Source organism: Phoca vitulina, unplaced genomic scaffold, assembly GCF_004348235.1.
Source record: "Phoca vitulina isolate PV1807 unplaced genomic scaffold, GSC_HSeal_1.0 scaffold100, whole genome shotgun sequence".
Taxonomy (NCBI): Eukaryota; Metazoa; Chordata; class Mammalia; order Carnivora; family Phocidae; genus Phoca; species Phoca vitulina.
The window spans coordinates 882,574-909,710 of NW_022589803.1; the positions used below are offsets into that span (position 1 = coordinate 882,574).

General features: G+C 52.4%; 1 protein-coding gene across 1 annotated transcript in view; it reads right to left on the bottom strand.

The window, feature by feature from the left end:
* Window positions 1-27,137, bottom strand: part of CABIN1 (calcineurin binding protein 1) — a 154,292-nt gene that overhangs the window by 106,504 nt on the left and 20,651 nt on the right. The window contains 14 exon segments of the mRNA XM_032397546.1: window positions 282-438; window positions 1,952-2,194; window positions 6,021-6,215; window positions 7,417-7,569; window positions 8,397-8,584; window positions 9,176-9,254; window positions 10,549-10,766; window positions 11,322-11,458; window positions 13,595-13,763; window positions 14,759-15,045; window positions 17,797-17,946; window positions 19,392-19,521; window positions 23,233-23,413; window positions 24,504-24,638. Coding sequence (XP_032253437.1) covers window positions 282-438; window positions 1,952-2,194; window positions 6,021-6,215; window positions 7,417-7,569; window positions 8,397-8,584; window positions 9,176-9,254; window positions 10,549-10,766; window positions 11,322-11,458; window positions 13,595-13,763; window positions 14,759-15,045; window positions 17,797-17,946; window positions 19,392-19,521; window positions 23,233-23,413; window positions 24,504-24,638 — 2,422 coding nt within the window.

Here is a 27,137-nt window from a genome sequence, read left to right on the forward strand (position 1 = left end):
CTGCCTTGGGGATTAAAGGAGTAAGCAAGTGTGAGACTGCCTGGAGCAGTGTCAGCACTCTTTGTAAGCACTCGCCGCGCTGTCATTCTGTGTTGCCACCGGCACCAGACATGAAATACCACACCCCACTGCCTCTTGACCTCGCTGGGCAATGAGCTCCCCGAAGGAGCTTCTGCTGCTTCTGAGCGCCACACAAAATCCTGTTGACTGAGCCCTAAGTCCACTCAGCACCTGGATAGAGCTGTCAAGGCCTGCCCCCACCCAGACCCATTTCCTGCCACCTTCATCTGTCGGGTTCTGGAGCTGTTGCTGGTGGCAGAGGGAGTGGAAGGTGTCCTCTTCCTGCCAGATGATCCGGTGCAGGATGATCCAGGGCAGCACTGAGGAGACATGGGGCTCCTTGGGCTCCTCTTGCACGGCCATGCTACAGTCAATGACCTGGGAGAGGGAGAAGAACAGGGGATGTCATAGTAGGGCCAGCTGTCCCTCCCACCCTCTGGGATGACTCCTCAGAGCAGAGGTGGGGACACTGACCTAGAAGCATTCCAGCACATCATCAGCGTCCCAGAGTGCCCAGCAACAGAGTTAAGCCCAGGCATTGGAGAAGCCAGCTCTGATAGTCCTCCCTTATGTCACGTGCAGCTCCTGACGCCCTCAGCACTTACTGTGTGCTGGGCCCGTGCCAGATGTGAGGGTTACAGAGGTGAGTGGGGCAGGGAGGGAGTTGATAGCGCAGGGGGAAGAGAGCCACAGACAAACCACTCAAGAGTTAAGAAACAGGAGCGCCTGGGTGGCTCAGCTGGTTAGGCAGCCGACTCTTGATTTTGGCTCAGGTCATGGTCTCAGGGTCGTGAGATTGAGCCCCACGGTGGGCTCCACGCTGAGCGTGGAGTCGGCTTGTCTGTCCCTCTCCCTCTACTCCTCCCCCTGCTTACGTGCACGCTTGCTCTCTCTCAAATAAATAAATAAATAAATAAATAAATAAAATCTTTTTTAAAAAATTAAGAATCAAAATCAGTATGGCCACTGCATTTAAGGTAAATGAGGGCCACAGTGGGGTCGCCAAGGAGGGGGTGGGCAACTGAGGTTTCCTGGAGTGGAGGTGACACTCCAGGTGAATGGCTGTGGTGGAACCAATACTGAAGAGGGCAGGAATGGGTCGGTGGCAGAGGACAAGCATGCAGGCAAAGGCCCAGAGACAGCCGAGGAAGCAAAAGATGAGTAAAGGAGGCTGGGCGGAATCGTGCACCTTGGGTGATGGGCAACCCGGAGGAGTATGAAGGGTTGAAGAGAGGGAGGAGTACACTGATGTTCCCGTGTCGCGGTGATGGCTGCACTGGGAGGGTAGAGGGGGCAAGGAGGACTGCAGGGAGCAAGCTGCCACAGTTCAAAGAAGAGAGAGCGGTGGCCTGGGCTAAGGCAGAGCACTATAGACAGAGAGGAGAAACAAAGAATGGGCACGTTAAGGACGTGGATTTGGCAGGACCTGTTAATGGCCTGAGTAGTTGTTGTCAGAAGAAAGAGCTTAAGGAAAGTTCCCTGCTATGAAGCCCACCTGGACAACTGGAGTGCTGTGATCACCCCTTGGCTATGAGAGCCAGGATGACGTGGGGTGGTGGAGAGGCCCGGTGGGGAAACAGAGGGCCTGGGGTTCCAGCCCCAGCTCCACCTCCTGCTCACAGCACACACATCAGGGCCTCCTGCTCTGAGCCTAATTCCACCCTTTGGGGATGGGTGGTCTGGAAGAACCCTGTGGTGCCAAGTGCTCAGCAGTCTTCACCCCCCCAGACCCGACCAGCCCCATGGAGGTGTGCAGCCAGTGCACAGCCAGAGCAGGTGCCCGCTTCCTGCAGCCAGAGCAGCCAACACATCCCCTTGGGGTGCCTAGCCTGCAGTAAAGCCGGTGAGCTACGAAGAAAGGGGATGTCTGAAAAAAGGAGTAGTGGGTTACCTGGATGAGGTTGTTGGTGAGCCGGGTGAGGCCAGTGGAGGAAGACGATTCCTTCAGGATGCTGCCACTGCTGTCAGCCGAGAGCGCCTGCTCAATGCCCAGCAGCAGCTGGGTCACCGTGGCCACCCACTCCTCCTTGGCTGCAGACTCACTCGCATTCACCATCTGCTGGACGGCCTCGTGCAAAGCCACATCGGAGCACTCGAAACACTGTCGGTGGTCCTTTAGCCGGAGCAAGGAGTCCTGAGCACAGGGAGGGGCGAGGAGGAGGAGGGCATACCATGAGAGGACTATGATGGCACTCTCCACGCCTAGTCCTCAGGACTGAGGGGCAGGTGGCTGGGGACAAAGACATGAGGGGCAGTCCAAAAAGAGGGCTTTCCACAGGCCTTGAGGCGTCTGTGAGGGCAATCACAGCACAGCGTGTGCCAGCCAGGGGGCTTTCAGAAAGGGGCTCGACCTCTGCACCTCAGTTTCCTCATTTATAAAGCTGAGACATGGATGAGGCCACAGAGCCGGCGAGCAGCCAAGGTGAGACTGAGTGAGTGACTCCACCACCTCTGTCAGCTCTCACCCCAAGCCACCGTGCCCCAGGCCACCCAGTCATGCACTCATCTGGTACCGTGGCTCCGGAGGGGTCTCAGCAGGGAGGGCAGGCTGCCAGGGAGGGACTCTCTCTGCGGAGGAGGGCCTGAGCAAGGCCACAGCAGAGGCAAGCAGCCCGGCAGCGCTGAGGTCATGGCTCTAAGAGGCCCCGCCCGACCCAGGTGCCCAGGTAGAACAAGGTACCGGGTGCAGGAAATGAGCTGCTGTACCTAGCACACTCAGCGCCGTGCCTTGGCACATGGAAGAGCTCTCAGTACACCACACTATTTTAAAATCTTCTCTTTGGGAGCCATCGCTTTTTGTGCAGCCCCCTTTCCTTTTGCTCTAGAACAGAACCCACTTAGGCACCTCAGTCCCAGCCACTTTCATCACCATGCCGCTGTGCAGGGAAACTCAGCCTGGCTGTGAATTTGCAGATCTGGCGGGCAGCCTGTCAGACCAGCAGGAAGCACCTGCTGCCCGGGGCCCCGTCAGGCTCTGACCTCGCTGCAGCTGAGGCCTGGCAGCAGCTCCACACAACGGGCACAGCTGCCCCTCTCCAAGGGGATGCAGACAGGGGTGCCCAAAACTGCCTTTGGGATGTGCTGCAATGTCTGAACAAAGATCAAAGCCATCCTCAATTTAAAAGCCCTAATTGCCAGGAAAACGGAGTCTGTGTTTCTTTAGAGAAAGCCAACACTCTTTAGCAGGAGGCCAGAGCCATGAAGGAGACTACGGGGTGCAGACATGGAACCCCAAGGCCCAAGCTGACCCCTCCTGATCAAACACCAATCACGCAAGGGGCAGGGGCTTATTGTGTAGCAAGATAAAGACTACAGACCTGAAAGTGCAGCCAGCGTTGCCATGAAAGTCAGGGACAAGACAAGGACCCACCAGCAGTGCTCTAATGTGACATAATCCCCAGGGCTCAAGGCTAGAAAGAGCTCAAAAGCACAAGAATAACTGCCAACAAATGAGGAGACCAAGGACCACTGACTGTGGGCAACATGATCGTCTACCCCAAGCAAACAGAAACTTTCAGAAATAATGGGAATGCAGCAAAGTGGCTAGATTTAAAATAAACATGCAAAAATCAATAGGGTTCCTATAAACCAGAAATGTACAGTTAGAACATATAATGACCAACAAAAGGATCCTGCTCAAAGTCGCAACCAAAAATACCAAGAACTTAGAATCAATTCAACCAGAAAAAAACTACACAGTTACATCGAAGAACGTTAAAAGCAGCTTGCCTAAATAGGGAGAGAGAGCCATCAAACTGCTAGAGGGGAGGATTCCAAATCAGATCCCCTCCACAGACATATTCCATAAAAGCTAGACGAAGGACAATAAATGCAAAACTAACACCAAGAGAAGAAAACAAAGGCAAATACACTTTTTATCTATCTGTTGACATGCTTCTTGTCTGCCTCCCTTCTAAAATAGAGGTTTGGCCAAAGGGGGCCTCTCTCCCCTGCCCAGTGCCAGGCACACTACAGGAACTTAATCCATGTATGTGGAATGAGTGGATGAATATTCTTCTAGTCTTGGAAAGGCTATCTAAGCATAATGAACAAAATCACAAACTTTTAAAAGTATCAACAGATTTGACAACATAAAATTCAAAACTCTTATATGTCAAAAAAAAAAAAAAGGCCAAAATTTAAAAGCAAACTGGGAAAAAATATTTGCAACATTTGATGAAAAAAAGATTAATATCTTTAATGGGGCGGGCCTGGGTGGCTCAGATGGTTAAGCGTCTGCCTTCAGCTCAGGTCATGATCCCAGGATCCTGGGATACAGCCCCGCATGGCATCGGGCTCCCTGCTCGGCGGGGAGCCTGTTTCTCCCCCTCCCTCTGCTTCTCCCCCTGCTCATGTTCTCTCTCTCTCTCTCTCTGTATCTCTGTGTCTCGAATGAATAAATAAAAAAATCTTTAACAAAAAGAAAGAAAAAAAGATTATATCTTTAAAATATAAAAAGTACTCCAAATCAATAAGAAAACACACCCCCCCAATGGGAAATTGAGGAAAAACCAACAGTCACTTATCCTCAAAATAAAAACCAGGTGCTTCCACAGCACTTGTCCCAGGCCTCACCACAGCCCTCTCAAGTACTGCTCAATGCCCATCCAACCCATCCGTGGAGCACCCTGCCATACCCAGCGGTTCTGGACGACAGGAGCAGACAGACATCTGAACCCTGGGGCCATCTTAACAGGCGCAGTGGGGGCTAGCCTCTCCCCTCCCTCTCCCTACCTAATGGCCTCCCTGGTACTCCCAACCATCCCTCCCATATGCAGCCATGCTGGGCACTCCTCCATTCCCCACCAACCCACCCCCACAAGCCTGTCATGGTAACTGAGGTCAGACACAGCTCATCCCTGATCTCAGCATGCGCCAGCCTGACCCTCCTCTGCCAGGAACTGGAACCTCCCTTCCTCCCTCCCACCCTCCCTTTCTTCCCAGAACCAACTCTTTCCTCCCCCTTCACCAGGATGGAGATGCCTCCATTTGCTCCTACAGCCGTACCCCTTAACTATTTCCCAGTTCAAGAAAGTTCATTGAAATGTCTCACATAATGGGAGCAAAAAGCCTGGGAGAAGATTGGGCTCTCTTTCCAAACTGAAGGGGAAGGACCCAGTAAGATAATAAACAGAATGCGATTAGTGCGTGAACCATAAGAGACAGGACACCAGACCACCCAACGTCCCTAAGCACATCATGTTTATCACCATCCATGTTTATCATCCAACCCCACGCTTCCCGAGGATGGCGGCACTGGTGAGAGCCAGCACCCACCCATATGGTGCTTGCTACATGCCAGGCATGGTGCCAAGACACACTAACTTGTATAACCCCTGTAGCAGGCCTCTGAGGGATGGACAACAATCATCTCCATTCTAGAGATGGGGAACCAAGGCACAGAGAGACTGAGTAACTGCCTGGCACCCAGCAGATCCTGATGCCCAGTGCTCAGTGTTTACCTCCTAAAGAAGGCAGGCACGGAGGGAGTCGAGAGGGCACATGGCTTCAAACACCACAGCGGTGTTCTTTTATCGTACACATGGTATTTATTTGATCTTGATTATAATGTATAGTTTGTCCATTTTAACATCTACTCAAGACTTCATTTCAAAGGTAATATAAAAAGACAGGCAGATGAACAAACAGGTGGATCGATGGGTGCCATCCTTGACTATTCTTCCTTCCTTGTCTGCCAGGCAGACATTCTGATTCAAGTATGGGCTCATCTTGAGCCACACAGAACCCTGGAACCTGCACTCCTAGGTTCCAGCTTTCCCCCAGTCTTGACCATGTCTTCTAACTAGCATCTTCCTGAGTGCCAGTGAGCAGTTTTTACTCCTATTTTTCTCTCCTGGTGCGTGTTCTTGAGGGCCACCCCAAAGCCTCCAGAGAAGAAACCCACAACCAAGCAAAGAAGGTAAGCGATCAGGGCAAGGGGGACCGTGGGCAGCACACACCTGCAGCAGGAGCAGCTGGGCCGGCCTCTCCGGAATAGAAGTCATAAACTCCAGGTGTTTAGCCCGGTCAAATCCACTGGTACACAAGGTGGGGCGAAGCAGATGCACGACGGCCCTATAGTCCCCAGCCTCGTATAGCCGCTGAATCTCTTCCAGGGACTGGCACCGCTCCAGTGACTTCAGGTTCTTATCAATCTGGAAAAGGCCCAGACATTCTGCCCGATGACAAACCCCTCACATCCTCTCTGAATCTGGCCAGTGTCTGCATTTACTAGACCCAGATGAGGAGTACGAAAATGGACTCCCTGTTAGCACACCAGCATTTACATTAAACAAATGCTTTTTAAAAAGTACTTCTGTTGGGGCACCTGGGTGGCTCAGTTGTTAGGGTGCTTCTCCCTCTCTCTCCACCTGCCGCTCCCCTGCTTGTGTGCACGCTCTCTAATAAATAAAAACTGAAATCTTAAAAAAAAAAAAAAAGTACTTCTATTAAGGTCAAGGCACTCTATTCTTTTAAAAACAAAGCAAAAAATGGAGTGCCTGGCTGGCACAGTCAGAGGAGCATGCAACTCTTCAACTCTTAAAGGGGCCGTGAGTTTGAGCCCCACCTTGGGTATAGAGATTACTTAAATACCTTAAAAAAATAGCAAAAAACAAAAACTACCCCAGAAGCAGAGAGGTTCCAGAAAATTCTCTGCCAAAATAGTTGGACAGTGAACCAGACTCCTGGAACCGAGGAGCCAGAGACCACTGGAAACTTGGGTGAGCCCTGGTCCAGAGGCTGACACACAGCATTGACCCATAGAACCCTCTCCTCGCAGGAGTTCTGCTGCGGCCCCCAGAACGCAGGCAGCAGGGGCACTGCACTTGGCCTTGTCCAGAAAATTCTGTAACAGTCTGAAGGCCACTCAGCTGATGTGGACATGTCACAGCCATGGAACTGTGGCAGGGTCTGAGGCTGCGCAGTGAGAACAGGATCAGAACCGGAGAGAGCCTGACACACATGCCCTGTACCGCTGACCCAACCCACAGCCAGACCAGCACTGCAGGCTTCTACAGCAGTTTCCCTCTAATCCCGCTGGAGCTGCTGCAGCAAGCGGCCCAGAGAGCCGAGCAATGATCATTCCAGATCTTGCCGATAAAGGCCTCCCTCCATCCCTGCCCCCTGCTGCCTGGATGAGCTTTCCCTCAGGGGGGTGTGCTGGCGAGTCCAAGGCGCCCTCGTGCACCAGAGCTGCCTCTCCCAGGCCCCTTCACCCTCCCCTGGGAGGAAGGAGCCCCGCTCAGCGCGTGGGCCGCTCTCCTGCTCCACAGGGACACAACAGGCCTGGTCTAACTGGGCCAACCCAGAATAAATCTTTGACCAAGAAAACACCATTAAATAACTCCCACCCACCTCCTCCAAGGAAACGACCGAATCATTGTAGAGGTTGGGCAGGCGGATGACGACGTCTCTTTGCTCAGTCCCTGCCTCTGCCTGGATGGCAGTGGGGCTCTGGAGCAGTTCTGTGCAGATGTCATAGTTCTCCAGGGCCTGCTCCATGTCTCCCTGGTCAGAGGAAAAGCAGTCAAGGGACAGGAGCAGAAGGAAGAAAACTCCCTGTGCTGTGGAAGGTGCCTTACCTGCCTGATCCCACTGGACTGTAGGCACTAGGGGGGCGGTTTTGTCCAGTGACTGCTATACCCTCTACAAGGGGGCCTGGCACACAGCTGGGGCTCAACAAATATTTGTTGAACGAATGATAACTTCATACCACAATTCTAAGGAAAGGTATCATTAACCCTATCTTGCAGATGAGGACACCTGAGGAAGGTTGAATGTCTTGTTCAAGATCATGAGCAAATAAATAGCAGAGCCAGGATTAGAACCTAGACCGGTCCTAAGTCCAGAACTGACTATGACAATCTTACTCATTCTACCACAGTGCACCGGGTACCACCATGTGAGGTGCTGGGTAACAGCCAGTCCACCCCGGCCATCCAGACCACACTCTGACAGGAAGCCTTCTGAGAATTCATGCAAGATAAGTGGTTTTCCCTTCTAGAAAGCTCTGCATCCATTTGTGCACGCATTCAGGTGCTCTCAGGAAAACAAAGGCAAAGGGTTCAAGGCCTCAGGGTAATCCTGAGTGAGGAGGTCTACAGGGTGCACAGGAGATCCCTTCCCGAGCCCTGTGGTCGTGCTGATATGCTGTACAGACAGGGGGCCGTGCTGGGATATTTGAGACCTCAAGATTCCCCACCACATCCCACTTCCTCACCCTGAGACCAGTACCAGGCAGGTGCCATGTGTGCACATGCACACATATCCTCAACAAGACATCCAGCTCTCTTCCCTCCCTTTGGGTGCCAGGGAATGCCGACCACAGAACCAACCTGCAGTGCCAGGAACCGAGCCTTCAACCAATAAACGCGGACCACAAATTCTAGCCAGCCATCCTCAAACAGGTCCCGCTGGGATGAGGCAAATGACAGCTGCAGAAGGTCTCCCAGGAAGTGGGTTCCAGGGAAATCAGGCCCAAACCTGCCATTCACCACACCAGCAGGGCAGTTCCGAGGAGACACTGAAAACCATTGAGGCCAGAACAAGTCAACTTCATGTACACATTCCAAACACCCTTCTGCTCCCTAGAGGTTGCCCTTAGCCCTCATCATACTTGCTTTAGTGTCCAGGAGTACCCTGAGCCCCTTGGAGCCTTATAGCCCCTCAAATGGCAAGCATCAGAGAAGTCAGACAAACCAGACAGAGGATGCAGAGACCCCAAGGGTCCTCGTTTTACATACTGAACTTTGTTCACCAGGTAGTGGTTTAAAAGTCAGAATGATTCACATCACCTAGGAAAACTATTGGGACACATAAAGTGTCAGGTGATAACTTGAGAAATCTGAGATCCTACTTCCTTCAATCCTGAATAACAGAAAAAGCAGGTAGGTGGCTCCCTCTGGGGGCTCAGCTATAACTAACTACTTCTTCAGTGTCTAAAGGACTTCTTTGGGACCCTGGATTTTCCCTAGTCCAACAAGCCAACCCAGGAAATGTGCCCACTGCAGGTGTAAGTCTGAATTCCATGACTCAGCCTCCCCACTCCTGTTTCCTCCTGGCTGCTGAGGGTTGAGAAAATTACTCCTACCACAGAATACAGAATGCTTCCTACCTGCAGAACTTCTGCCCTTGGTCAGCAGCCATTGGTCCAACTGGAGCTCCATGCAGGAGAGAGACATCAGCATCATATCCTGCAGGACAGGCACCAGAAGGTCAGGAATGGAGCCACAAAGAGGCATCAAAGGGTGAGGCATGGGACAAAATGAAACTAAAACTTACTTTGATAAAGATATAATTCTTTCTTCAACCTACTTTCCATTTTATAATCAGTGGCTACTTGCCAGGACATAAAAAGAGGCACATGGATCTACACTGGGACAAGACCTGGGAGGAGCCGGAGACCTGTCTTCAGTCCTGAGGGACTGCCCTCTGGAAGAGGCAGCTCTGTCACCTGCCAAATGCCAGGCTGGATGCTGCACCCATACCACAGCGCTCAAGCCTTAGAAGTGGCTGCGTCAGGCATCACCTCCAGAGTCACAAGGAAGCTGAGGTTCAGCAATGAGGAGGCACTTGCCAAGTGGGCAAAGCTGAGAAATCACCAACCTAGCTTGTCTGGAGACCAAAGCCACTCCACACCAGCCCTGGGGGAGCAGGCCTAATGGGCAGCAGCTGGCAGGGTGCAGTCCCTGAGCTGTCCCTGTGGAAGGGGCACGGACTCACATGGCCCTCAGGACCTGCCAAACCCCGTGCCCCCAGCCAGAAGGACCACCCAGATGGGCTCTAAAGGCTCCCAGGGCACCCTCGCGGGCATCCAGCCTTCCTCCTGTAACAGGAGAAGGGGACCAGAGCATCCAGTGTTCCCTTGAGCCTCAGGAAACCCCGAGTGGAGGAGCCTGGGGTGCGGAGTGCAGTCAGCGTGTAGTATGAGCATGGGCCAGCCCCCTACTGACAGTGGGCCCCACCACTTCCCGAAGCAACCTATTTAGCCTCTGCACTTCTATCTTCTCACCCGCTAAAAAGATTGGTAACAGTCCCTGGCACCTGGAACACAGCCGAATGTTTCACTTCCACCTACTCTCTCCACTGGCTTTCCTCCATCTCGGGAAGCCACCCCACCACCAGCCCTGGTGCCTGGGCCAGCCCCAGAAGCCCTGTCCACCATCTCATTCCCGCACCTCTGCTTACAGCTCATCCTGTCAGCTCTACCTCCAGAACCTTCCACTCTACTGCCACCACTGTCGCTCACCTGGCAACAGCCTTCTAATGGCCCCGTGCCCACTCTCACCTCCGAGTGCAGCCTCCACTCAGCCACCAGGGATCTCTCTAGACACAAACCAGGTCCCATAACTCCCCAGAGGCCCAGGTCCTAGGCCCGCAAATGGATGCAGCCAAGTAGGCTCAATGTGACAGCAAGCCCCTACCCACAGAAGGTCCATGTGCCCAGCCCCTGACCCCAGCCCTCCAGAGGCCCCCCGCCCACCTGACCTTGATGTGCTTGTTGCTGCAGTCCCTCAGCAGCGGGTTGGGCAGGCTAGTGCTGTGCCTCCTCCAGCTGTGATAGATGCTGAGCACAACCTCCGCCAGGCCCGGTGGCCACCTCAGCAGGAACTTATGGCCCATGCTCTTCAGGTAGCGCATCATCAGCTCCAGGATGCCCCCGTTGGTCAGGTTCTCCAACAGGAATGTATGTACATCCTGCTTCTCTGCCCGGGGAGGGAGAAACAACTGACTTGAATGAAGGACCTTCCACGCCAGGGTCTCCCATTTTCATTGGGAGAAGAGAGAGGCAGGGGTGGGGCAGGGCAGGGGCAGAAGCAGGAGAGCACCTGTGTCCTCCCACGTGGTGGTGCTGAGGCCAGGCTGCTGGGCCCCAACCCTAGCTCCATGCCCTCACCGGCTATGAGCGAACCGCTCTGAACCTCCAGCTCTGAGGTAGGTACTGAAGGGCCAACCTGCCTGCGCTGCCTCATGATGCGCACTCAATAGCTGGGTCGTGTGCACCTGACTTGCAAAGCCAGGCCCCTGGCTTCGGCCTGAAGCACACGTCCTTCACGGAGCACAGTCAAGTATGAGCCTAGACATGTCAACAGACCTCCCAGCTGACCACGGAGCTCAGGCCCAAGACAAATCCAGGCAAACCCCTGACATGCTTTAAAGATCACCCCAGAACTATTTTCCCAGAACAAAACCTAAGCAGGCTATAGGATAACGGGAGGAAGAATTCCCAACAGTGAATGATCAAGTTGCTCAATTCCTACCAGATTCCATGAACGTAGCCGAGTCGTATGACAGTCGGTGAGGACCAATGCTCGGGAAACTTTGCAGTTTGGCTTCTGACTGGACTTCATAAGTATTAAAGGGGTCATCTTCCTCCTCCGGGTCCAGCTTTCTTAGCCTGCATGGAACATACCAAAATCACAAAAGCCATACCAACACATTCTGACATGAGCACTTGAATTCTTCCAATTAGAAAAATGAAAGAGCAAGACAGAAGAAGATGCCAATCAGCGAGCAGATGGAGGGGTCCAAAATCCAGGCCTCTGGGAGGCTCTGCCTCTTTCCATGCCTTTCCAAGCTGGCATCTAATCTATACCCTCACTCATTCATTCATTCCACCAACAGGACTTGTTGATTACTGAGCATGTGTCAGGCACTAGAATTCAGCTGTGAGTGTGGCAAACCCTGCCCGCAGTAAGCTTACCTTCTAAATGGGAGACAGACAATAAACAGAAACACAGAAACAAAGAGCCCAAATAAGGACCAACCACCACAGAGTGCTTAAAACAGAGGGTCACAGGGGACATCCTTTGGAGAGCTAAATCAGGAAGGCCTCTCAGAGGGGATAATGTCCATGCTGACAATGGAGGAGGAAAAGGGGCTGGCCGTGCAAAGAAGCAGGACAGGGACAGGTGGAGAGGCACAGGCCAGAAGAGCACCAGGTATGTTCTAAGACCTGAGGGGAGCCCAGCAAGCAAGAAGAAAGTGGAGTGAGTGGAGTATGGGGGCATAGACGGCCCTTCTGAGCTTGGGCCCTCCATGGCTCCGTGGCTCCCCACAAAGCCCTGGGCCTGGGGAGGAACATACTGTCAGCACCTCCCAAGGACCACGTTTTGGCCATCCTATAGCTTCCCCTCAACCAAGCAGCCCTGGGGCATAAACACATAAAACAGGCACTCTTTGATGGCTTCATTTTTTATGCACACACACCGCCAGGGTGACTACTCTGGGCAAGTTCTCACATTGCTCCTGCCTGGCCATTCGAAGAAGCAGACATGGAAATCAACAATTAAAATAAAGATAAGGAAGGTAGAAAACATTCCACATGAAGAGGGCAAGAGGGGTGCCTGGCTGGCTCAGTGGATAGAGCATGAAACTCTTGATCTCGGGGCTGTAAATTCAAGCCCCACATTGGATATAGAAATTACTTTTAAAAAAATTTTTAGGGGGAAAAAATTTTTTTTAGGGCTGCCTGGGTGGCTCAGTCGGTTAATGTGTGCCTTTGGCTCAGGTCATGATCCCGGGATCCTGGGATCGAGCCCCATGGGGGCGGGGGGGTCCCTGGCTCAGAGGAGAGCCTGCTTCTCCCTCTCCCTCTGTCATTCCCTTGGCTTGTTCTCCCTCCCCCCGCCCGTCAAATAAATACATAAAATCTTAAAAAAAAAAAAAAAAATGCATACTGAACACACATGGTTACCTTCCAAACTCCACTCCAGAAACTGTGAAGGGATAAAAAGGTACAGGGGATAGGAGAGGAAGCCCCAGCAGACAAGAAATGTGTACACCAAATGTCAGACGGCAGCAAGATGATGAAGCAGCAGAAGCAGAACTGCTCTCTTCACTCAGCTAAGGGCAGGGGAGGAGGCATGAAGAAGCCCATGCACTGCCATCATAAACAATGGGCCCTGGAGCCTCTGAGGAGCTGGGGAGGCAAGGACAAAAAGCAGGAGCACTGGTGAAAACTGACTTATAGAGCACAGGCACCCAGGCCCCTCCCAGCTAGGGGCAGCCTGGACTCTTCTCCTCCTGGACTCTTCTCTGAGAACACTAAGAACTGCTGAAAGCAAGGGAGGATTTCTAAGCCTGTCCTCCTCCTCCTCCTCAGAATTTGAGGGAACCCTACTGAGAAACCAAGCATGCACACTCTTCCTGAAAGTGGAATGGGTGCTCCCTTCTCTGGAGTTTCCCAGAGTCTGCACCCAAGAAGCAGCAGCCCTAGGCCTCCTGGCAAGTGGATGTCTATGTGTGCATGAGGACATGAGTAGCCTCCAGCTCGGTGATCCATCCATCTCCTGAGGGCCCAGGGAGTATCTGGTTCTCTAAAAGATGTGTAAGTCATGGTTCCTGCCTTCAGGAAGTTCAGAGGAAAGAGAAGTGAGATCTGTGCTTTAGCCATTGGCACAAATGTTATGAGAAAACAAAGGAGGTGCCCAGAGGAGGGGGAGGCAATGGAAAGAGAAACTTTATCAGTGGTATAGGCTGGAAGTTTGTAGGTTTGCCTGTTTTCACAAACGAGAAAATGTGTGCATGGTACCTGGATGGCAAGAACTTCATCAGAAGCTCCTGGAAGTCTACCTTCTCTTCTTTCTTGCACTTGGTGTTTCGGACACGGGCAGACCGCCGCTTTGCTGTCTCTCCACTGTCTTCTGCAATCTTCTTCCGCTTTACTCCTTTCTTGGATTTATCTCCCCCAGAAACATCACCTTCACAAAGAGTGCAAACTGAAATCTTACAAGGGGCAGGGGTAAGAAAATGCACCACACAGGAACATCAGTGCCCCTAATTTTCTAACTCTACCAATATGTTTCATCTTTATCTCTGATGTCCAAGAAACCTCCCAACTCTTCTTTAACAAGAGTCCTGAGTAAAGTTAATTTCAAACTCAAATCACTTCAAATTCCCAGAACCCATAAGCCAGATGTGACGATTACTCTCCACGGCTACAGAACACCAGGGGCTCCAGCAGTCCCTCCCCCCAACCCCCCACCGGCTGGCCGTGAGAGCCTCTGGGGCCTCGGTGCGTGTACTTGGGACATGACCGAGCCAGTGGCAGCGACACTGACTCTGCCCACCACCCAGGACCTTCTGAGCACCCACTGACAGGACATGAGCAAGAGAATCATGAGAATTATACAGAGAGGAGAGGAGTGTCACATATGATCAAGCAAAAAAGTTAGAACAACCATGTGTATGTTCATTCAGAAACTCGTTTAACGGCCAGGTAGCCTTTTTTTCAGGGACACAGAAATCAAGAAAAGGCTTGGGAACTGCTGTCTGAAATTTTTTTACAACTTGATTGATAGTAAAAATCAATAAAACCACTAAAAAAATATACTACCACATATAGTGGTCCACTTTGCCGGCTTTCTTAAGGTCAAACAACTCAGCGTCAGCGCACAGCACAGCAGGACCAGCAGAGGGCCCCGCCAGCTCCCACGTTCCCAGTGAAAAGGGCCACCCTTCCGCCAGGACTTCGCAGCCAGGAGTTTAGCAGTCCCAAGAAGCTGTGGTTCTGAGCTCTGACCCACTCCCCTCGGGGGCCTCATTGCTGAAGCGGCCCCTGACCAGCCCCGGGCGTAGGCTCAACCTCCCCTGCAGAGCTGGGGGGCCCCCACTTAAACCTTGGGCCAGAAGCTGCAGCAAGACCCATCCCTCCGGGGAGGCCTCCCCCAGAGCTGACCCCAGGAGGGCTCCTCACCTGCAGGGACGCCGGTCTCCAGCAGGCTGGGACTGTGCAGCGGGAAGCTGGCCGCAGCCACGGGGGCATAGGAGAGCACAGATTCTGACACAGCCACGGCCGGGTTGGCGGGGACGGGGCTTGGCTGGATCACGCTGACAGGGGCCACCACCACAGAAGACACCAGAGGCTGGCTGGGGTCCCGGTAGTCGGACAGGTCGATCCTCTTGCCAAGGCTGGGCCGTAAGGGCTCACAGGTGGTGAGGTGGTTGTACATGGCCAGCAAACTCTCTCCCAGGCACTTCCAGCTGCAAAGAGAGGGTCACCGCACCTGGTCAGCACCCAGCATTGGGTGCTCCAAGCACAGGGCCAGCTGGCCTGCGGAGAGGCAGCGGCAACGGCCCCATGGCTGCCATCTCCATGAGGGCAGGCCGGAGCGCTCCTGGTTTTGTTGTCATGGGTATGGACAAAATCCTGAGTCTAACACCACTTAGGTGGAACAGACCAAGCAGGAGCACAAGCCTCACCCTGGCACAGCCCTGAAGCACCTCAGGCCCAGGCACCTTCAGACTCCACCAGGCGGGCATGAAAACCACTGACACACTTCAAAAGCTCCTTCCCTACAAAGCTGAATTTTTCAATCGTCACCAAGTCCATTGTGTGTTTTACTGCACGCTATGTTGTATGCCGTGTGATATGTGCTGTGTCACGTGTGTGTTTTATTGTGGTACGGTATGTTATGTTGTAGAGTGTCTCTTGTTTCCCATTTTACGTTGTGTTATATGTTGTGCTGTGGTATGATATGGTGTGGTATGATATATCCATCCAGCCATCTCTGAATGTCTTCCCATGCTCTCAGGCTAAAAACCACACCCTCAGCCTCATGGTGCTGCACAGCCTGACCTAGCCAACTGACCCAGCCTCATCTCACACCCCACCCTCACCCCGACCCTCCCACCATGATAGCTTTCTTTCAGTTCTGCAAACAAAATCAGACCCCTGCATACCACAGGACCTTTGCACAGGCTTCTCTCTGCCCCAAAATGAGGCCCTCACCCCCATCCCAGCCTCTCTGCCTGGTCAATGTCACTCCTCTGTCAGACTCTAGCTCCAGTACCTAAGCCTTCCCTGACCCCCAAAGCAGTGCAGACCCCATTATGAGCTCCCCCCAAGGTGCTGTGCTGCTCTCCTCAAAGGGCTCATCAGCTTGGGGCATGTGCCTTTTCTTCTGGGTGACTGACTACCCCTCAGATCATCCCCAGAGAGGGACGTGCCCACCATGCTGAGTCGCCAGTACAGGGCACAGTGCCTGGCATGAAGCTGGCATCCAGTAAATGCTGAGGAAAGAATGAAAACGGAAGGTGTTCTAAAATCCAGAATCTAACCAAATGGAGGCTCCTGGGACTGGAAGGGATCTCCTACCTGTTCTTTCCCTGTCTTCAGTAAAGGCTACATGCACACGGGAAGAATTTGCTCACAGCTGGGTTATGTCTAATGCCTTAAGTACACAATTTCATTTACTCGTGCCTTGTCTAGTAGGCACTGACTAGACCAAGGGGTGGCAAACCGTGGCCCACAGCCTGTTTTATACAGCCCACAAGCTAAGAGCCAGCTAAAGGGTTGTTACACACACACACACACCCTGAGGAGAATATACAACAGAGATGGTACCTGGCCCACAAAGCCTAAAGCATTTACCACCTGGTCATTTGTGGGAGAAGTATGCCGAGCCCTACGATAGACTGTGGTTATTTTAAAAGCCCGACCCCTTCCCTCCCAGAGAGGGACTCCGCACTCTTCCTCTAGTAACCCAATTCCAGACTTCACTCCAGCCAAGCCCATCTCCTTCATGCTTCCCTTTGGCCTTCCCCCTGCATGAGGGTGGCCATGACACCAGTTCACAGCTTCTCTAGTCCTATTGCCAGGACCCTCTCCAGCCCTCTCCAGCATTCTCAGGCCTTCCCCTCCTTCACTGTAAAGAGAGGCACTCAGGGCTCTTCCCGAACTCGCAATGTCTCGGCTAGGGAGCCCACACTCAGACAGGATGGGGCTCCTGACCCAGCTGACCAAATAATGGGAAGGGCAACTGACAAGAGTCTGAGAGCAGCCCCAACTTCCTGACCATGTCAGGGTCCAGGGGGGAGACATTCCTGGGACACTCAACATGTGGAAACACACAGGCAGTTGTACCATGGATCAAATGCCAGCCCCTCCTGAGTGTGTGCGGAAATGCTGGTTCTGTGCTGGCCCCCAGCGGTTCTATTTCACTATCACAACAACTCTGTAAGAGAAGGTTGCTCTCCCTGCTTTTAGGAGTGGCAAGTAGCATCCCAGGGTCACACACTTAGGGGTGCCAGGACTGGCCCCAGGCCTGTCTGATCCATGGTGGGAGCCCCAGGACCACTATGGGACAATACCTCTGAGTATGAGAACACTGCTGTCAAGGCATGCTAAATTTAAAGATTCAAGACTCAAAGTCAGAATTTTAAAAAACAAAAACTACACACCAGATCTCACTAAGGGGCTGAATGACCCCAACTCTGGGAGGCTGCCAATACGTTTTCCCTTCCCTGGGGGGCCTCTCACACACTGTGGGACTCACAAGGGCTATGCGGAGGCCCATTCTCCAGGGCATCCCGCGTGGCCCCAGAGGGACAGCAGGCGCTCAAGAGCCATGGAACCCACACCTGGGATCAACTCCAGACTCTCCATTCACCATCTGACTGCTCTGAACCCCATTTCCACCGGTCCAGTGTACGGCAAACGTTACTTTCCTTTTCCCCTCTGGGAAGGGCAGACTGACAGGGGGCTTGCAGGGATGTGGCAGGTGGCTGGCATCAAGAACGGCAAGAGCAAAGAGAGACTTCAACTGGGCGTACATGGGAGAGGCCTGGCCTGCCTCTTGGCGGCCAATAAGTGCATGCACGCCTCTAGGTGTCTGTCTAGCATGCACCCGGCCCCCACTCACACCATCAGCCCAGGGGTAGGCCTCGGGGCCTCTCCCTCCTGCGCAGGGCCCACCAGCTGACCCAGCACCCCCACAGACCCAGATGACCTACGTGAAGAAGGGGATGGGCTGCACCAGTTTCAGGTCTGGCTCCTTCTCCCGCATGGTCAGCGCTTGTCGCTTCTTCCGCAGCCCCAGGGCCTCCTCTACAATGGCCTGCGTCTCAGCTGCGCTCACCGACACATCATGGATTGACATGTCACTAAAGCATGTAAGACAGAGAGAAATTACAATGTTACAAACTAGAGCAGAGGCTGAAATTTTACAGACAGGGATGCAGTTAAGTTAATACCCTTTAATCTGTATTAATTCTTCCTACAAATAAAATAACCCCTTGAGTCTGGCCTCTAAGGGCAGTAATTAGCATTCTTAATACCCACATACAATACAAGTGACTAATACCCTTTGTTCCCTCTACAATTCAAAATTGAGCAAAGGGTTTTCATATGTATTAACAATATCACGGTAATGTCCGAAAAGCCACAGAAAAATAAAACCTTGCTCTCAATTATTTACAGAGAACTGTAAAAGAATGTAACTTTCCCATCCTGCCCAGCCCAAAAGTCATCAGACTACTGAAGCTCACCAAAGTCCCTGGTATAGCCAAACTACAGAAAGGGCAGGGGCCGTGAGGCCTCAGGTGCCCTCACACAGACACACGTCCACCTGAGGCAGGCCCGGCAATACCTGCAGGCTCTCCTGCCCAGCTGTCCTGACGCCTCTCAGCAGGGCTCTACCACAAAGCCATTTGCTTACAGATTTACTTTTCCCTTTTATCTCTCTCTCTTAAGATGGTTAGTACCATCAGGACAGATATGAACAAGAAATACAGTCTTATGAGGGATAGACACAGAGATAAATAACCACTAACCCCTCACCAGCTGAGGTGCAGGGGCCAAGGACCAGAGGATGGAGGAGTTGGTTCATTGGGAGGGTTGAGGGAGGGAGGCAGCCAGAGCTTGGAAAGCTGCCCAGAGGTGACCTGGGAGCTGGAACATGAAGAAGGAGCAATGGCATGACAGGTGGAGAGGTGGGAAGTTGGCCTTCCAGGTGAGGGCATGAGGGAGCCAGGGCACAGGGACAGGATAGGGCACAACTGGGCCAGGCCTGGAATCTGTCAGGGACCTAGGGAAGTCTTCTCCTGGGGCAGGGAGAAATAGGAGGCAAGGAGAAGAACTAAGGGGGTCAGACTGTAAAGGACCTCCTGGGTGATGCTCTGAGCATGAGCTTTGTCCTGGAGGCAAGGCAGGGTGTCAAGGTCATGTCTAGGACATTGAACTTGGGAAGCACTTGGGAGCAAAGCCCTGGAAAGGGAAACGGTGGGTGGCGGGCAGACAAGGTATACAGCAGGCTACCACAAGCACCCAGAGGAGAGCTGGTGAATGCCAAGAGCCAGCAGGGCAGTGGGAAAGGCGGGCAGCAGAGAGCCAAGGAGGCACCGCCGTGATTAGGCACACAGGCGAGTAATAGGCAAAGCAGGATCAAAGCCAGGTGAGGGGGTGCAGTGGGGGATGAAGTGCAGGGGCTCAACTGCCAGGGAGTCAGGACCTGAGAGAAGGAGATGCACACGCCTCCTGCCATCCACCAGCCACACACTGTTGGGGGAGAGGGGAGTGCAGAACCACCACAGGAAGAGGCAGAACCCACCATTTAAGGAACATTCGGAGGGAGTCCTTCCGGAGACAAGGCTGTTCTTCAAAGATCTTTTCCTTGAGAACCAGTCCTTTGCTGTACCGGCAGTCCTTCTCCAAAGCTTTGCAGATGAAGTACAGACATGCTGGTAAGGAAAGAAATGATATGATTTCTGAGTGTGCACCCCAACCTCTGGCCTTGCCAGTTAACACCAAGAAAACGTCCCTACTCTGGAATCAAAGAAATGTTGGCAAACAATAACGGGATGCTGAAAATACCACTACTCACAGCAGATGAGGCAAAGCCAAATGCTGATGGGCAAGGACAGACTGTATGATGACCTTTACAGAGAGCCGTGGGTATTACACACAGACCCTTAGCCCAACAATCCACTTCTAGGAATTGCTGCAAAAACCTACAGGCCGACAGTGATTGGCTATTGGCTAATTGGAAAAGAGCCTTCAAAAAATCAGGAAAGCACTCAGCACCACTAGGGGCGCCTGGTTAAGGAAAGCGTCCCCAACCCACACACTGGGTTGCTGAGGAGCTGCTGTACCAATGGTTGAGGGGTGTCTTCGCTGACCAGAAGGAAGGCCACAAGACAGCCTGGGAAAAAGGCAGGAAACAAACCGGCCACACGGTGTGACTCCATTTGTACACATGAAACTGGTTTCTGCTCCTTTTGCTTATCTGCATTTTCCAATTTTCCTCCTTCTCTTTTTTTTTTTTAACTGTTCTTACCAAAAAAGTTATTGCCTGCAATTAAAGGCATGTACATCATTCATGTCAACAAGCCTTCTCAAATCAATGATCTGGAAAGCCTATCCTTCTCTAGCTCCTCCAAGAGTGGAGACCGTCACAGGCAAAGCAACACAAGAGAAAAACCGGGATGCCAAGGAGTCACGAAGCACAGCTGCGATGTGAACTAGGAAAGCCTTTGGTATTTATAAGTGGGAATAGCCCCTGACAGACGTGACTGCCATAAATAAGTCTCCAGCAGGCCCGGTGCCACCAGGCCTCACCTGTGAACACACGGGGAAAACCAATACAGTGTAGCCAAGTACCAGCTCTGCTCCAACTGGGCACTGGGACCACTACCATGCCCTGCTCAGCTTCAGAGTCCGAGTGTAGATGGATTGCGAGCCACTGCTGTCAAGAATAACCAGACAAAGGAGGAGCCAGGGGTGAGGAGGAAGGAAAGGGAGAGCAGAAGCAGAGATGTGGGCATGGAAGCTCTGAGAGACAGAAGGAAGTGGTGTCCTCCTAGAGTGCCATAGAAGGAGAGAGCAGAAACCCATCACAAAGCTCCACAGTACCACGCTGTCCCCCGCAAGGCACATGAAGGCTGTGCAACCTATGCACAGGGAGGGTCTGGGTGGTCCCGGCACAGCCCAGCAAGGACGCACACAGAGCATTCACAGCAGTGTTAGGCACGGACTCGACCGAACGGCTGCACAGACGACCCAGAGGCTCCTGCCCCACACAAACAAGAACACGGTTTCTCTGGGACCACAGTGGGACATGACAGTGGCCATCAGAGACGCCCAGAGAGAAACCCAGGGAGGCCCGGAGCACCTGGAGATGCCGGCTCTCAGCAGGCGTTTCGGCGGCGGTAGAGCTCACCGCACTAGCTGTACTACAGCGGCGCTCCCACAGACGGAGGGCCTGGGAAGTTCCAGAGGAACGAGAGGTGGTCAGCAGGCATCAACCCCAAGCACCGCTGCCTACTCATCGCAAGTGAATAAAAGCCACTGGGAGTCGATTTAACATGCTGCTTTTACTTTGGGGTTTAAATGAGTGTCAGGTCTGGGACGCCTGGGTGGCTCAGTCAGTTAAGTGTCTGAGTCTTGACTTTTTGGCTCAGGTCTTGATCTGTGTCGTGAGTTCAAGCCTTGGTTTGGGCTCCACACTGGGCGTGGAGTCTATAGTTACACACACACACACACACACACACACACACACACACACACTGAAATCAATAAATGGGTGTCAGGCCTTTCAGGGCGGGGCTCCCCCAGAGAGAGCAGCCATTCAGCCCCCCAGGCCTGTTTGCCCCCAAGGACTTAAGTTTACCAAGTACAACTTCTCCTACCACGAGAGAGGGGTACAAAGAACTAAACCCGGTGGCTGGGGAAAGAAAGGCAGAACACAAGACTGTCCACCTCAGGTGGCCCCCAAGCTGCCATAAAAGCTTTCAAGAGGAGCCTAAACACCTCTCGAAGAAGGAGCTGTGAGAGTCCAAAGGGCACCTCACAAGCACTATCACATTGTGCTGGTGGGCGTGAAAACTGGGGCAAGCAGAACAAGTGCCGTGTCCGCCGAAGGACGCACACAGAGCATTCACAGCAGTGTTAGGCACGGACTCGACTCTGCAAACGACCCGATGTGCAAGCACAGAATGGTCCAATTGTGCAGACGCACATAACAGACAACACGGCAATAAAGAGGCCCGAGTGATGGCCCGGGTGCCCTCACGGATGGGAAGACCACAGCCCAGGGAGCCAGGTGAGAAGAGTACACGCCGCCACCTGATGCCACCTAGAGGAGCCTCGACAACAAGCAGAGCTCCTCTCTGGTGACAAAAGGGAGAAATCAAGATCACCTCCCGGGTGGGAATGATTGGAACGGGAGCGAAAGCAGCCTGCCTTCTGGGGCTCTAGAAATGTTCTGCATCTTGGACATGTTTCACATATACATATTGTGCACTCTACTGTGTGTGTGTGCTCCCTCAATTAAAAAGTAGTTGTGGAGAACCGGAGGTGGGGAAGCGTGAGCAGGGCCTAGTGCCTCTCTAAACACTCCACACTATTTGTCTTTAAAAAAGGGAAGGGAAGGAAAAAGCCTCTGCCAGTCAGTCTTCCAGGCCTACACCTTTAAAATGATAGCAAGTGCTCATGGACATGTCTGTCCTAAAAAGAGTAACTGGGCCCAGCCAGGTACAGTGCACCTTCACACACTGGACCAGCCTGCAGCATACATAGTGGACAGAGCCCTGGGCTCCCACTGCGCTCAGTCCTGCTCCGAGCACTCCTGGAGAGCCTCCTTCCTCTCTGGCCTCAGAGGACACCCAGAGGAGGCTGACTCCTAGAACACCTAATCAGTGCCTGCCTCAGGACCAGCCCATGCAAGGGACAAAGGAATTCTCTGCAGAGCAGACAGAGAGGCTGGAGCCAAGGAGCTTAAGCAACTGGAGGGCAGACTGGGGCTCCATCTGGCAGAGACCATTCTAGTAGCCCTGCTGCTTTACAAAGGAATGGACCTCAAGAGGTAGTGAGGTCCCCAGCACCAGAAGGAGTCAAGCTGCAACTGCTAGGCCATCTGTCAGCAAGTTATAGAAACAGGTTCTAGGGGCGCCTGGGTGGCTCAGTTGGTTAAGCGGCTGCCTTCAGCTCAGGTCATGATCCTGGAGTCCCGGGATCGAGTCCCGCATCAGGCTCCCTGCTCAGTGGGGAGTCTGCTTCTCCCTCTGACCCTCCCCTCTCTCATGCTCTCTGTCTCATTCTCTCTCTCAAATAAATAAATAAAATCTTTTAAAAAAATTAAAAAATAAAAAATAAAATAAAATAAAAAAAAAGAAACAGGTTCTGGCGCAGGATGGGACAATGCAGGGATGAAATGAAATAAGCGAAGGGAAAACCACTCAGAGAGCATGCTACCTATCACCACAATGCACTCAAGAAAGCTCAACTGAGTGAGAAAGACACATGCGATAAAGCAGGAATGCAAAGCCATCTCCCTTCCTGACAGGCAGAAAGCACTTCAGTGTTAACCTGGCCTCCAACCTACCCAAGCTGCCCTCCCTCCTCTGTCCGCAAAACACGAGCGCATGGGAGAAAGCCATCAAAGCCTGACTCACTTGTGTAATCGCTGAGGGTGTACAGGACAGTGATGAGGTTGTCCAAGCAGGGCCAGTGGTCAGGATTGCACCGCAGCCCTTCCTCAAAAGCATGGCGAGCCAGGGGGACCCGGATAAGCCTCAGGGCCACATGTCCAATTTTATACCAGAGGTTGACATCGGTGGAGTCCAGCATGACTGCCTGGAAGCAGCACAGAGAGCGCACACGCTCAGTCGGCTCTCTTGCTGAGCGGGTGCCCATGGTGATGGGAGGGGCAGAGCACCAACCTAGCCACCCAAACCACCCAGAAAAATGGCAAACACAAGTTACATGAACCAATTTATCGAATTCAGAACATCTTGACATAGTTTGTCACTCTGAACATCTGTACTCCTTACATATTTGATAAAGGAAGTGAAAATACCATTAAAAGCAAATGGGACTTGTAGGGTATTTCTGTGGGGTTCAAACTTTTTATTTAGGGGCGCCTGGGTGGCTCAGTCGTTAAGCGTCTGCCTTCGGCTCAGGTCATGATCCCAGGGTCCTGGGATCGAGCCCCGCATCGGGCTCCCTGCTCCGCGGGAAGCCTGCTTCTCCCTCTCCCACTCCCCCTGCTTGTGTTCCTGCTCTCGCTGTGTCTCTCTCTGTCAAATAAATAAAATCTTTTTAAAAAAAAATTTATTTAATTTTAAATTGTGGGATTTTAGGAAGATTATGGGCTCTGGAAACAGACATCAGTTCACATCCCTGCTCCTATACTGACTGGCAGCATGATCCCGAGCCTCAGTCCCCCCACCATGAAAATGAAGATAAAGATACCTTCCCCGCAAGATGACGTACAGTTAGCGCATGTTTGGAAAGCAGTCCACGTGGTGTCTGGCACCACAGAGGTGCCCACAGAGACAGTGACGGTAACATAGAGATCACGGCAATACTGTTATGAGCAGCTACAGGGTGCCAGAGGTCAGGCTGTGTTCTTAGTACCAATTCATTCAGTTTTCACAACCGCCCTCTTTCTTACCATGCCCACTATACTGGTGTAGACCTGGAGGCCCAGAGAGAGTCAGCAACTAGCTGCGGCCACACGTGCCCTGAGTGGCAGAGGACCAACGCACATGCAGGCCCCTGCTCTCTCTGAATGCACTGCTGTCAGCTGATAAGGGTCTCAGGGACCACAGCTTGGTGATGCACCACTACAAATTCTTTTTAGCCAAGAAGACCACAACCTCACCCCCTCCACCAAGAGCTTTCAAAAACCCCAAGAGGCTAATAAACATTGCCAAAACCACACCTCCAAGTAGAATTCCATCGCGGTCTCCAGGTCCTCTCGCTGGGCTGCCAGCTGGGCCAAGTTCTTATATGTGGAATATTTCAGCATCAGCCCAGGGTGCTTCAACCCTTCTTTCTCATCACCAGACGAAACTGCCTGTGAACAAAAACAGAGGTCAAGAGTGACACCTAGGCCCTGAAGCCTCAGCAGGCAGTCAGCAGGACACCTGGCTTCCCAGCTGGCCTCTGCTGCGGAGACCCTTGGCCCAGTCCGGTGCCACCCTCCATTGGAAAATGAAAGCCCTACACTAGATGTTCTTGGGGGACGCCTCCAGCTCCGAGCAGACAGAGAAGGAAAGCTAGATCACCACAAGGCAGTTTGCAGATAGTCTCGGCACCAAAAGAGACAGAGGGAACCCTCCCCATCGCTACGGCCATGCCTGAAAGGTCAAGCCTGGAGCCTGCAGCTCCCCGGCAGCAGGCCTTAAGAGGGAGGACAGGACAGGAGGAGGCCACCTGGGGGCAGCGGCAGGGTCTGGAGGTGGCCAGGCAGCCAACTTACACATCCCTACACATCCCACAGCAAGAAGAGCATCAGATTAGGAATCAGGAGGCTGAGCTCCCAACTCTGTAACTCATCACGTAACTGTGGACAAGTTACTTTAAGAAGTTAGTGCCCTGACGACATCTGTATTACAAGGACAGTAAATCCTACCCTAAATATCAAAAGTGTGAGCCAGGGGCGCCTGGGTGGCTCAGGCGTTAAGTGTCTGCCTTCAGCTCAGGTCATGATCCCAGGGTCCTGGGATCGAGCCCCGCATCGGGATCCCTGCTCAGCAGGGAGCCTGCTTCTCCTTCTCCCACTCCCCCTGCTTGTGTTCCCTCTCTCGCTGTCTCTCTCTCTGTCAAATAAATAAATAACATGTTTCATATAAAAAGTTATTTCACTACAGCTTTTATGAAAACTCTCAGAAAACCCTACCACTTCTAAGACACCACCAATGAGAAAAACTACTGCTCTAACCATGGGACAAAGTAAAACATTTTCTAACAGAAAAACTCGGTGGCACAAAGAAATTCTTTCCAGGGGCGGGTCCGTATCTCAGCCTTGTCCTGGGACAGGTCACATTCACATGACATTCTTCTTCATGATCAGAACAGATAAGACCTGGGGTGCCTGGGTGGCTCAGTCATTAAGCGTCTGCCTTCGGCTCAGGTCATGATCCCACGGTCCTGGGATCGAGTCCCACATCGGGCTCCCTGCTCCACGGGAAGCCTGCTTCTCCCTCTCCCACTCCCCCTGCTTGTGTTCCCTCTCTCGCTGTGTCTCTCTCTGTCAAATAAATAAGTAAAATCTTAAAAAAAAAAAAAAAAAGAAGAACAGATAAGACCTGAGGACATGCAACCTTTAGGAAGCACCCCTTGACTAATCCAAGAAATCTACCCTAGCACTCTTACGGAATCCCAACAAGAAGACTAAAAAGCTCAAATCAAACCTCATTCCTTATCTTCTCCTGTCGTCTGGCTTATACTGCTGAAAGATCTCCAACAACAGGCTGACCACAGCTGGACACCAGGTACCTTCGCCACTCCAAGTACAGAACTGTTCAAAATCTGGTGTGACCCCTTCAATAGAGGCTGTGTGAGTCTACCTCGGAGACTAGTCAGCATGCCTCCGCACATGACAGCAGAAGCTCTCGTTAACTAACCCCCACCCCACCAGCTGGGTTCAGCACCGTTCTCCACCCTCTGAGACAGACACGCTGACGCCCACAGAAGACGAAGGGCTCACCCCAACAAGCCTCCCCAACGAAGCCATCCACTTCTTAGGAGTCAGCTGTGTTCCAGGGCCTGTTTATGCCAAGTGTTTGTGAGACTAGAACTACACAATTTAGTTTAATAGTAAGTATACCAATGCAGATGAATGTGAAAAGAAACTTTTCTGTACATTTTCTGTACTTTTCAACTGTTTACGATGACCATGTTTTACCTGTACAAGCCAAGGGGGAGAGTGCCACAGCAGTCTTTCAAGGCTGAGACTGACAGAGAGAGAGGTGGACACACCTACAACTACAAAGCCGACCAGCATCCTTCCGACTTTGCTCTGCTCACCCACTCACACCTCTGAGGCCCGCTCCACCATGTGTGAGGGAACACCCCCTCCTCCTGAAACACACCCAGCCCCTGGCCTATGGCTGGAGCTCAGTAAAGTGGAATAAAGTCTTTTTCGTCTCTGGGCCCTCACTCACTTCCTACTAATGGGGGAGGGGCGGGTCACAATTCCCACAGTCCTAATTCCAAGACACTATCACCAGCACCAGAGAATCCTGACATCCACGAGTGAGGGAAGGGATGGACTCCTGTAACCGACAAGGAGAACTCAGTTAGCATTCTGTCTCATCCGTGGTAAAAACCGTCCAGGGGTGGGGGCTTCAGACATAAGTGTCTGCCTTCCTAGAGGTGTAGGAGACTGCTCAACTGAAGGACCGCATTCCAGAAAATGCCCATGGATGGAGTCTGTCTGCTTCCTTATTGCATGTCTGTGTGTGTGGGTACTTAAAAACAAAAGCCTTTCCTCCTAATCAAACATAATTCTTCCTAAATCAATTTCAAGTTGAGACTCATTATCAAACCTCCAGGCAACATCTCCAGGACC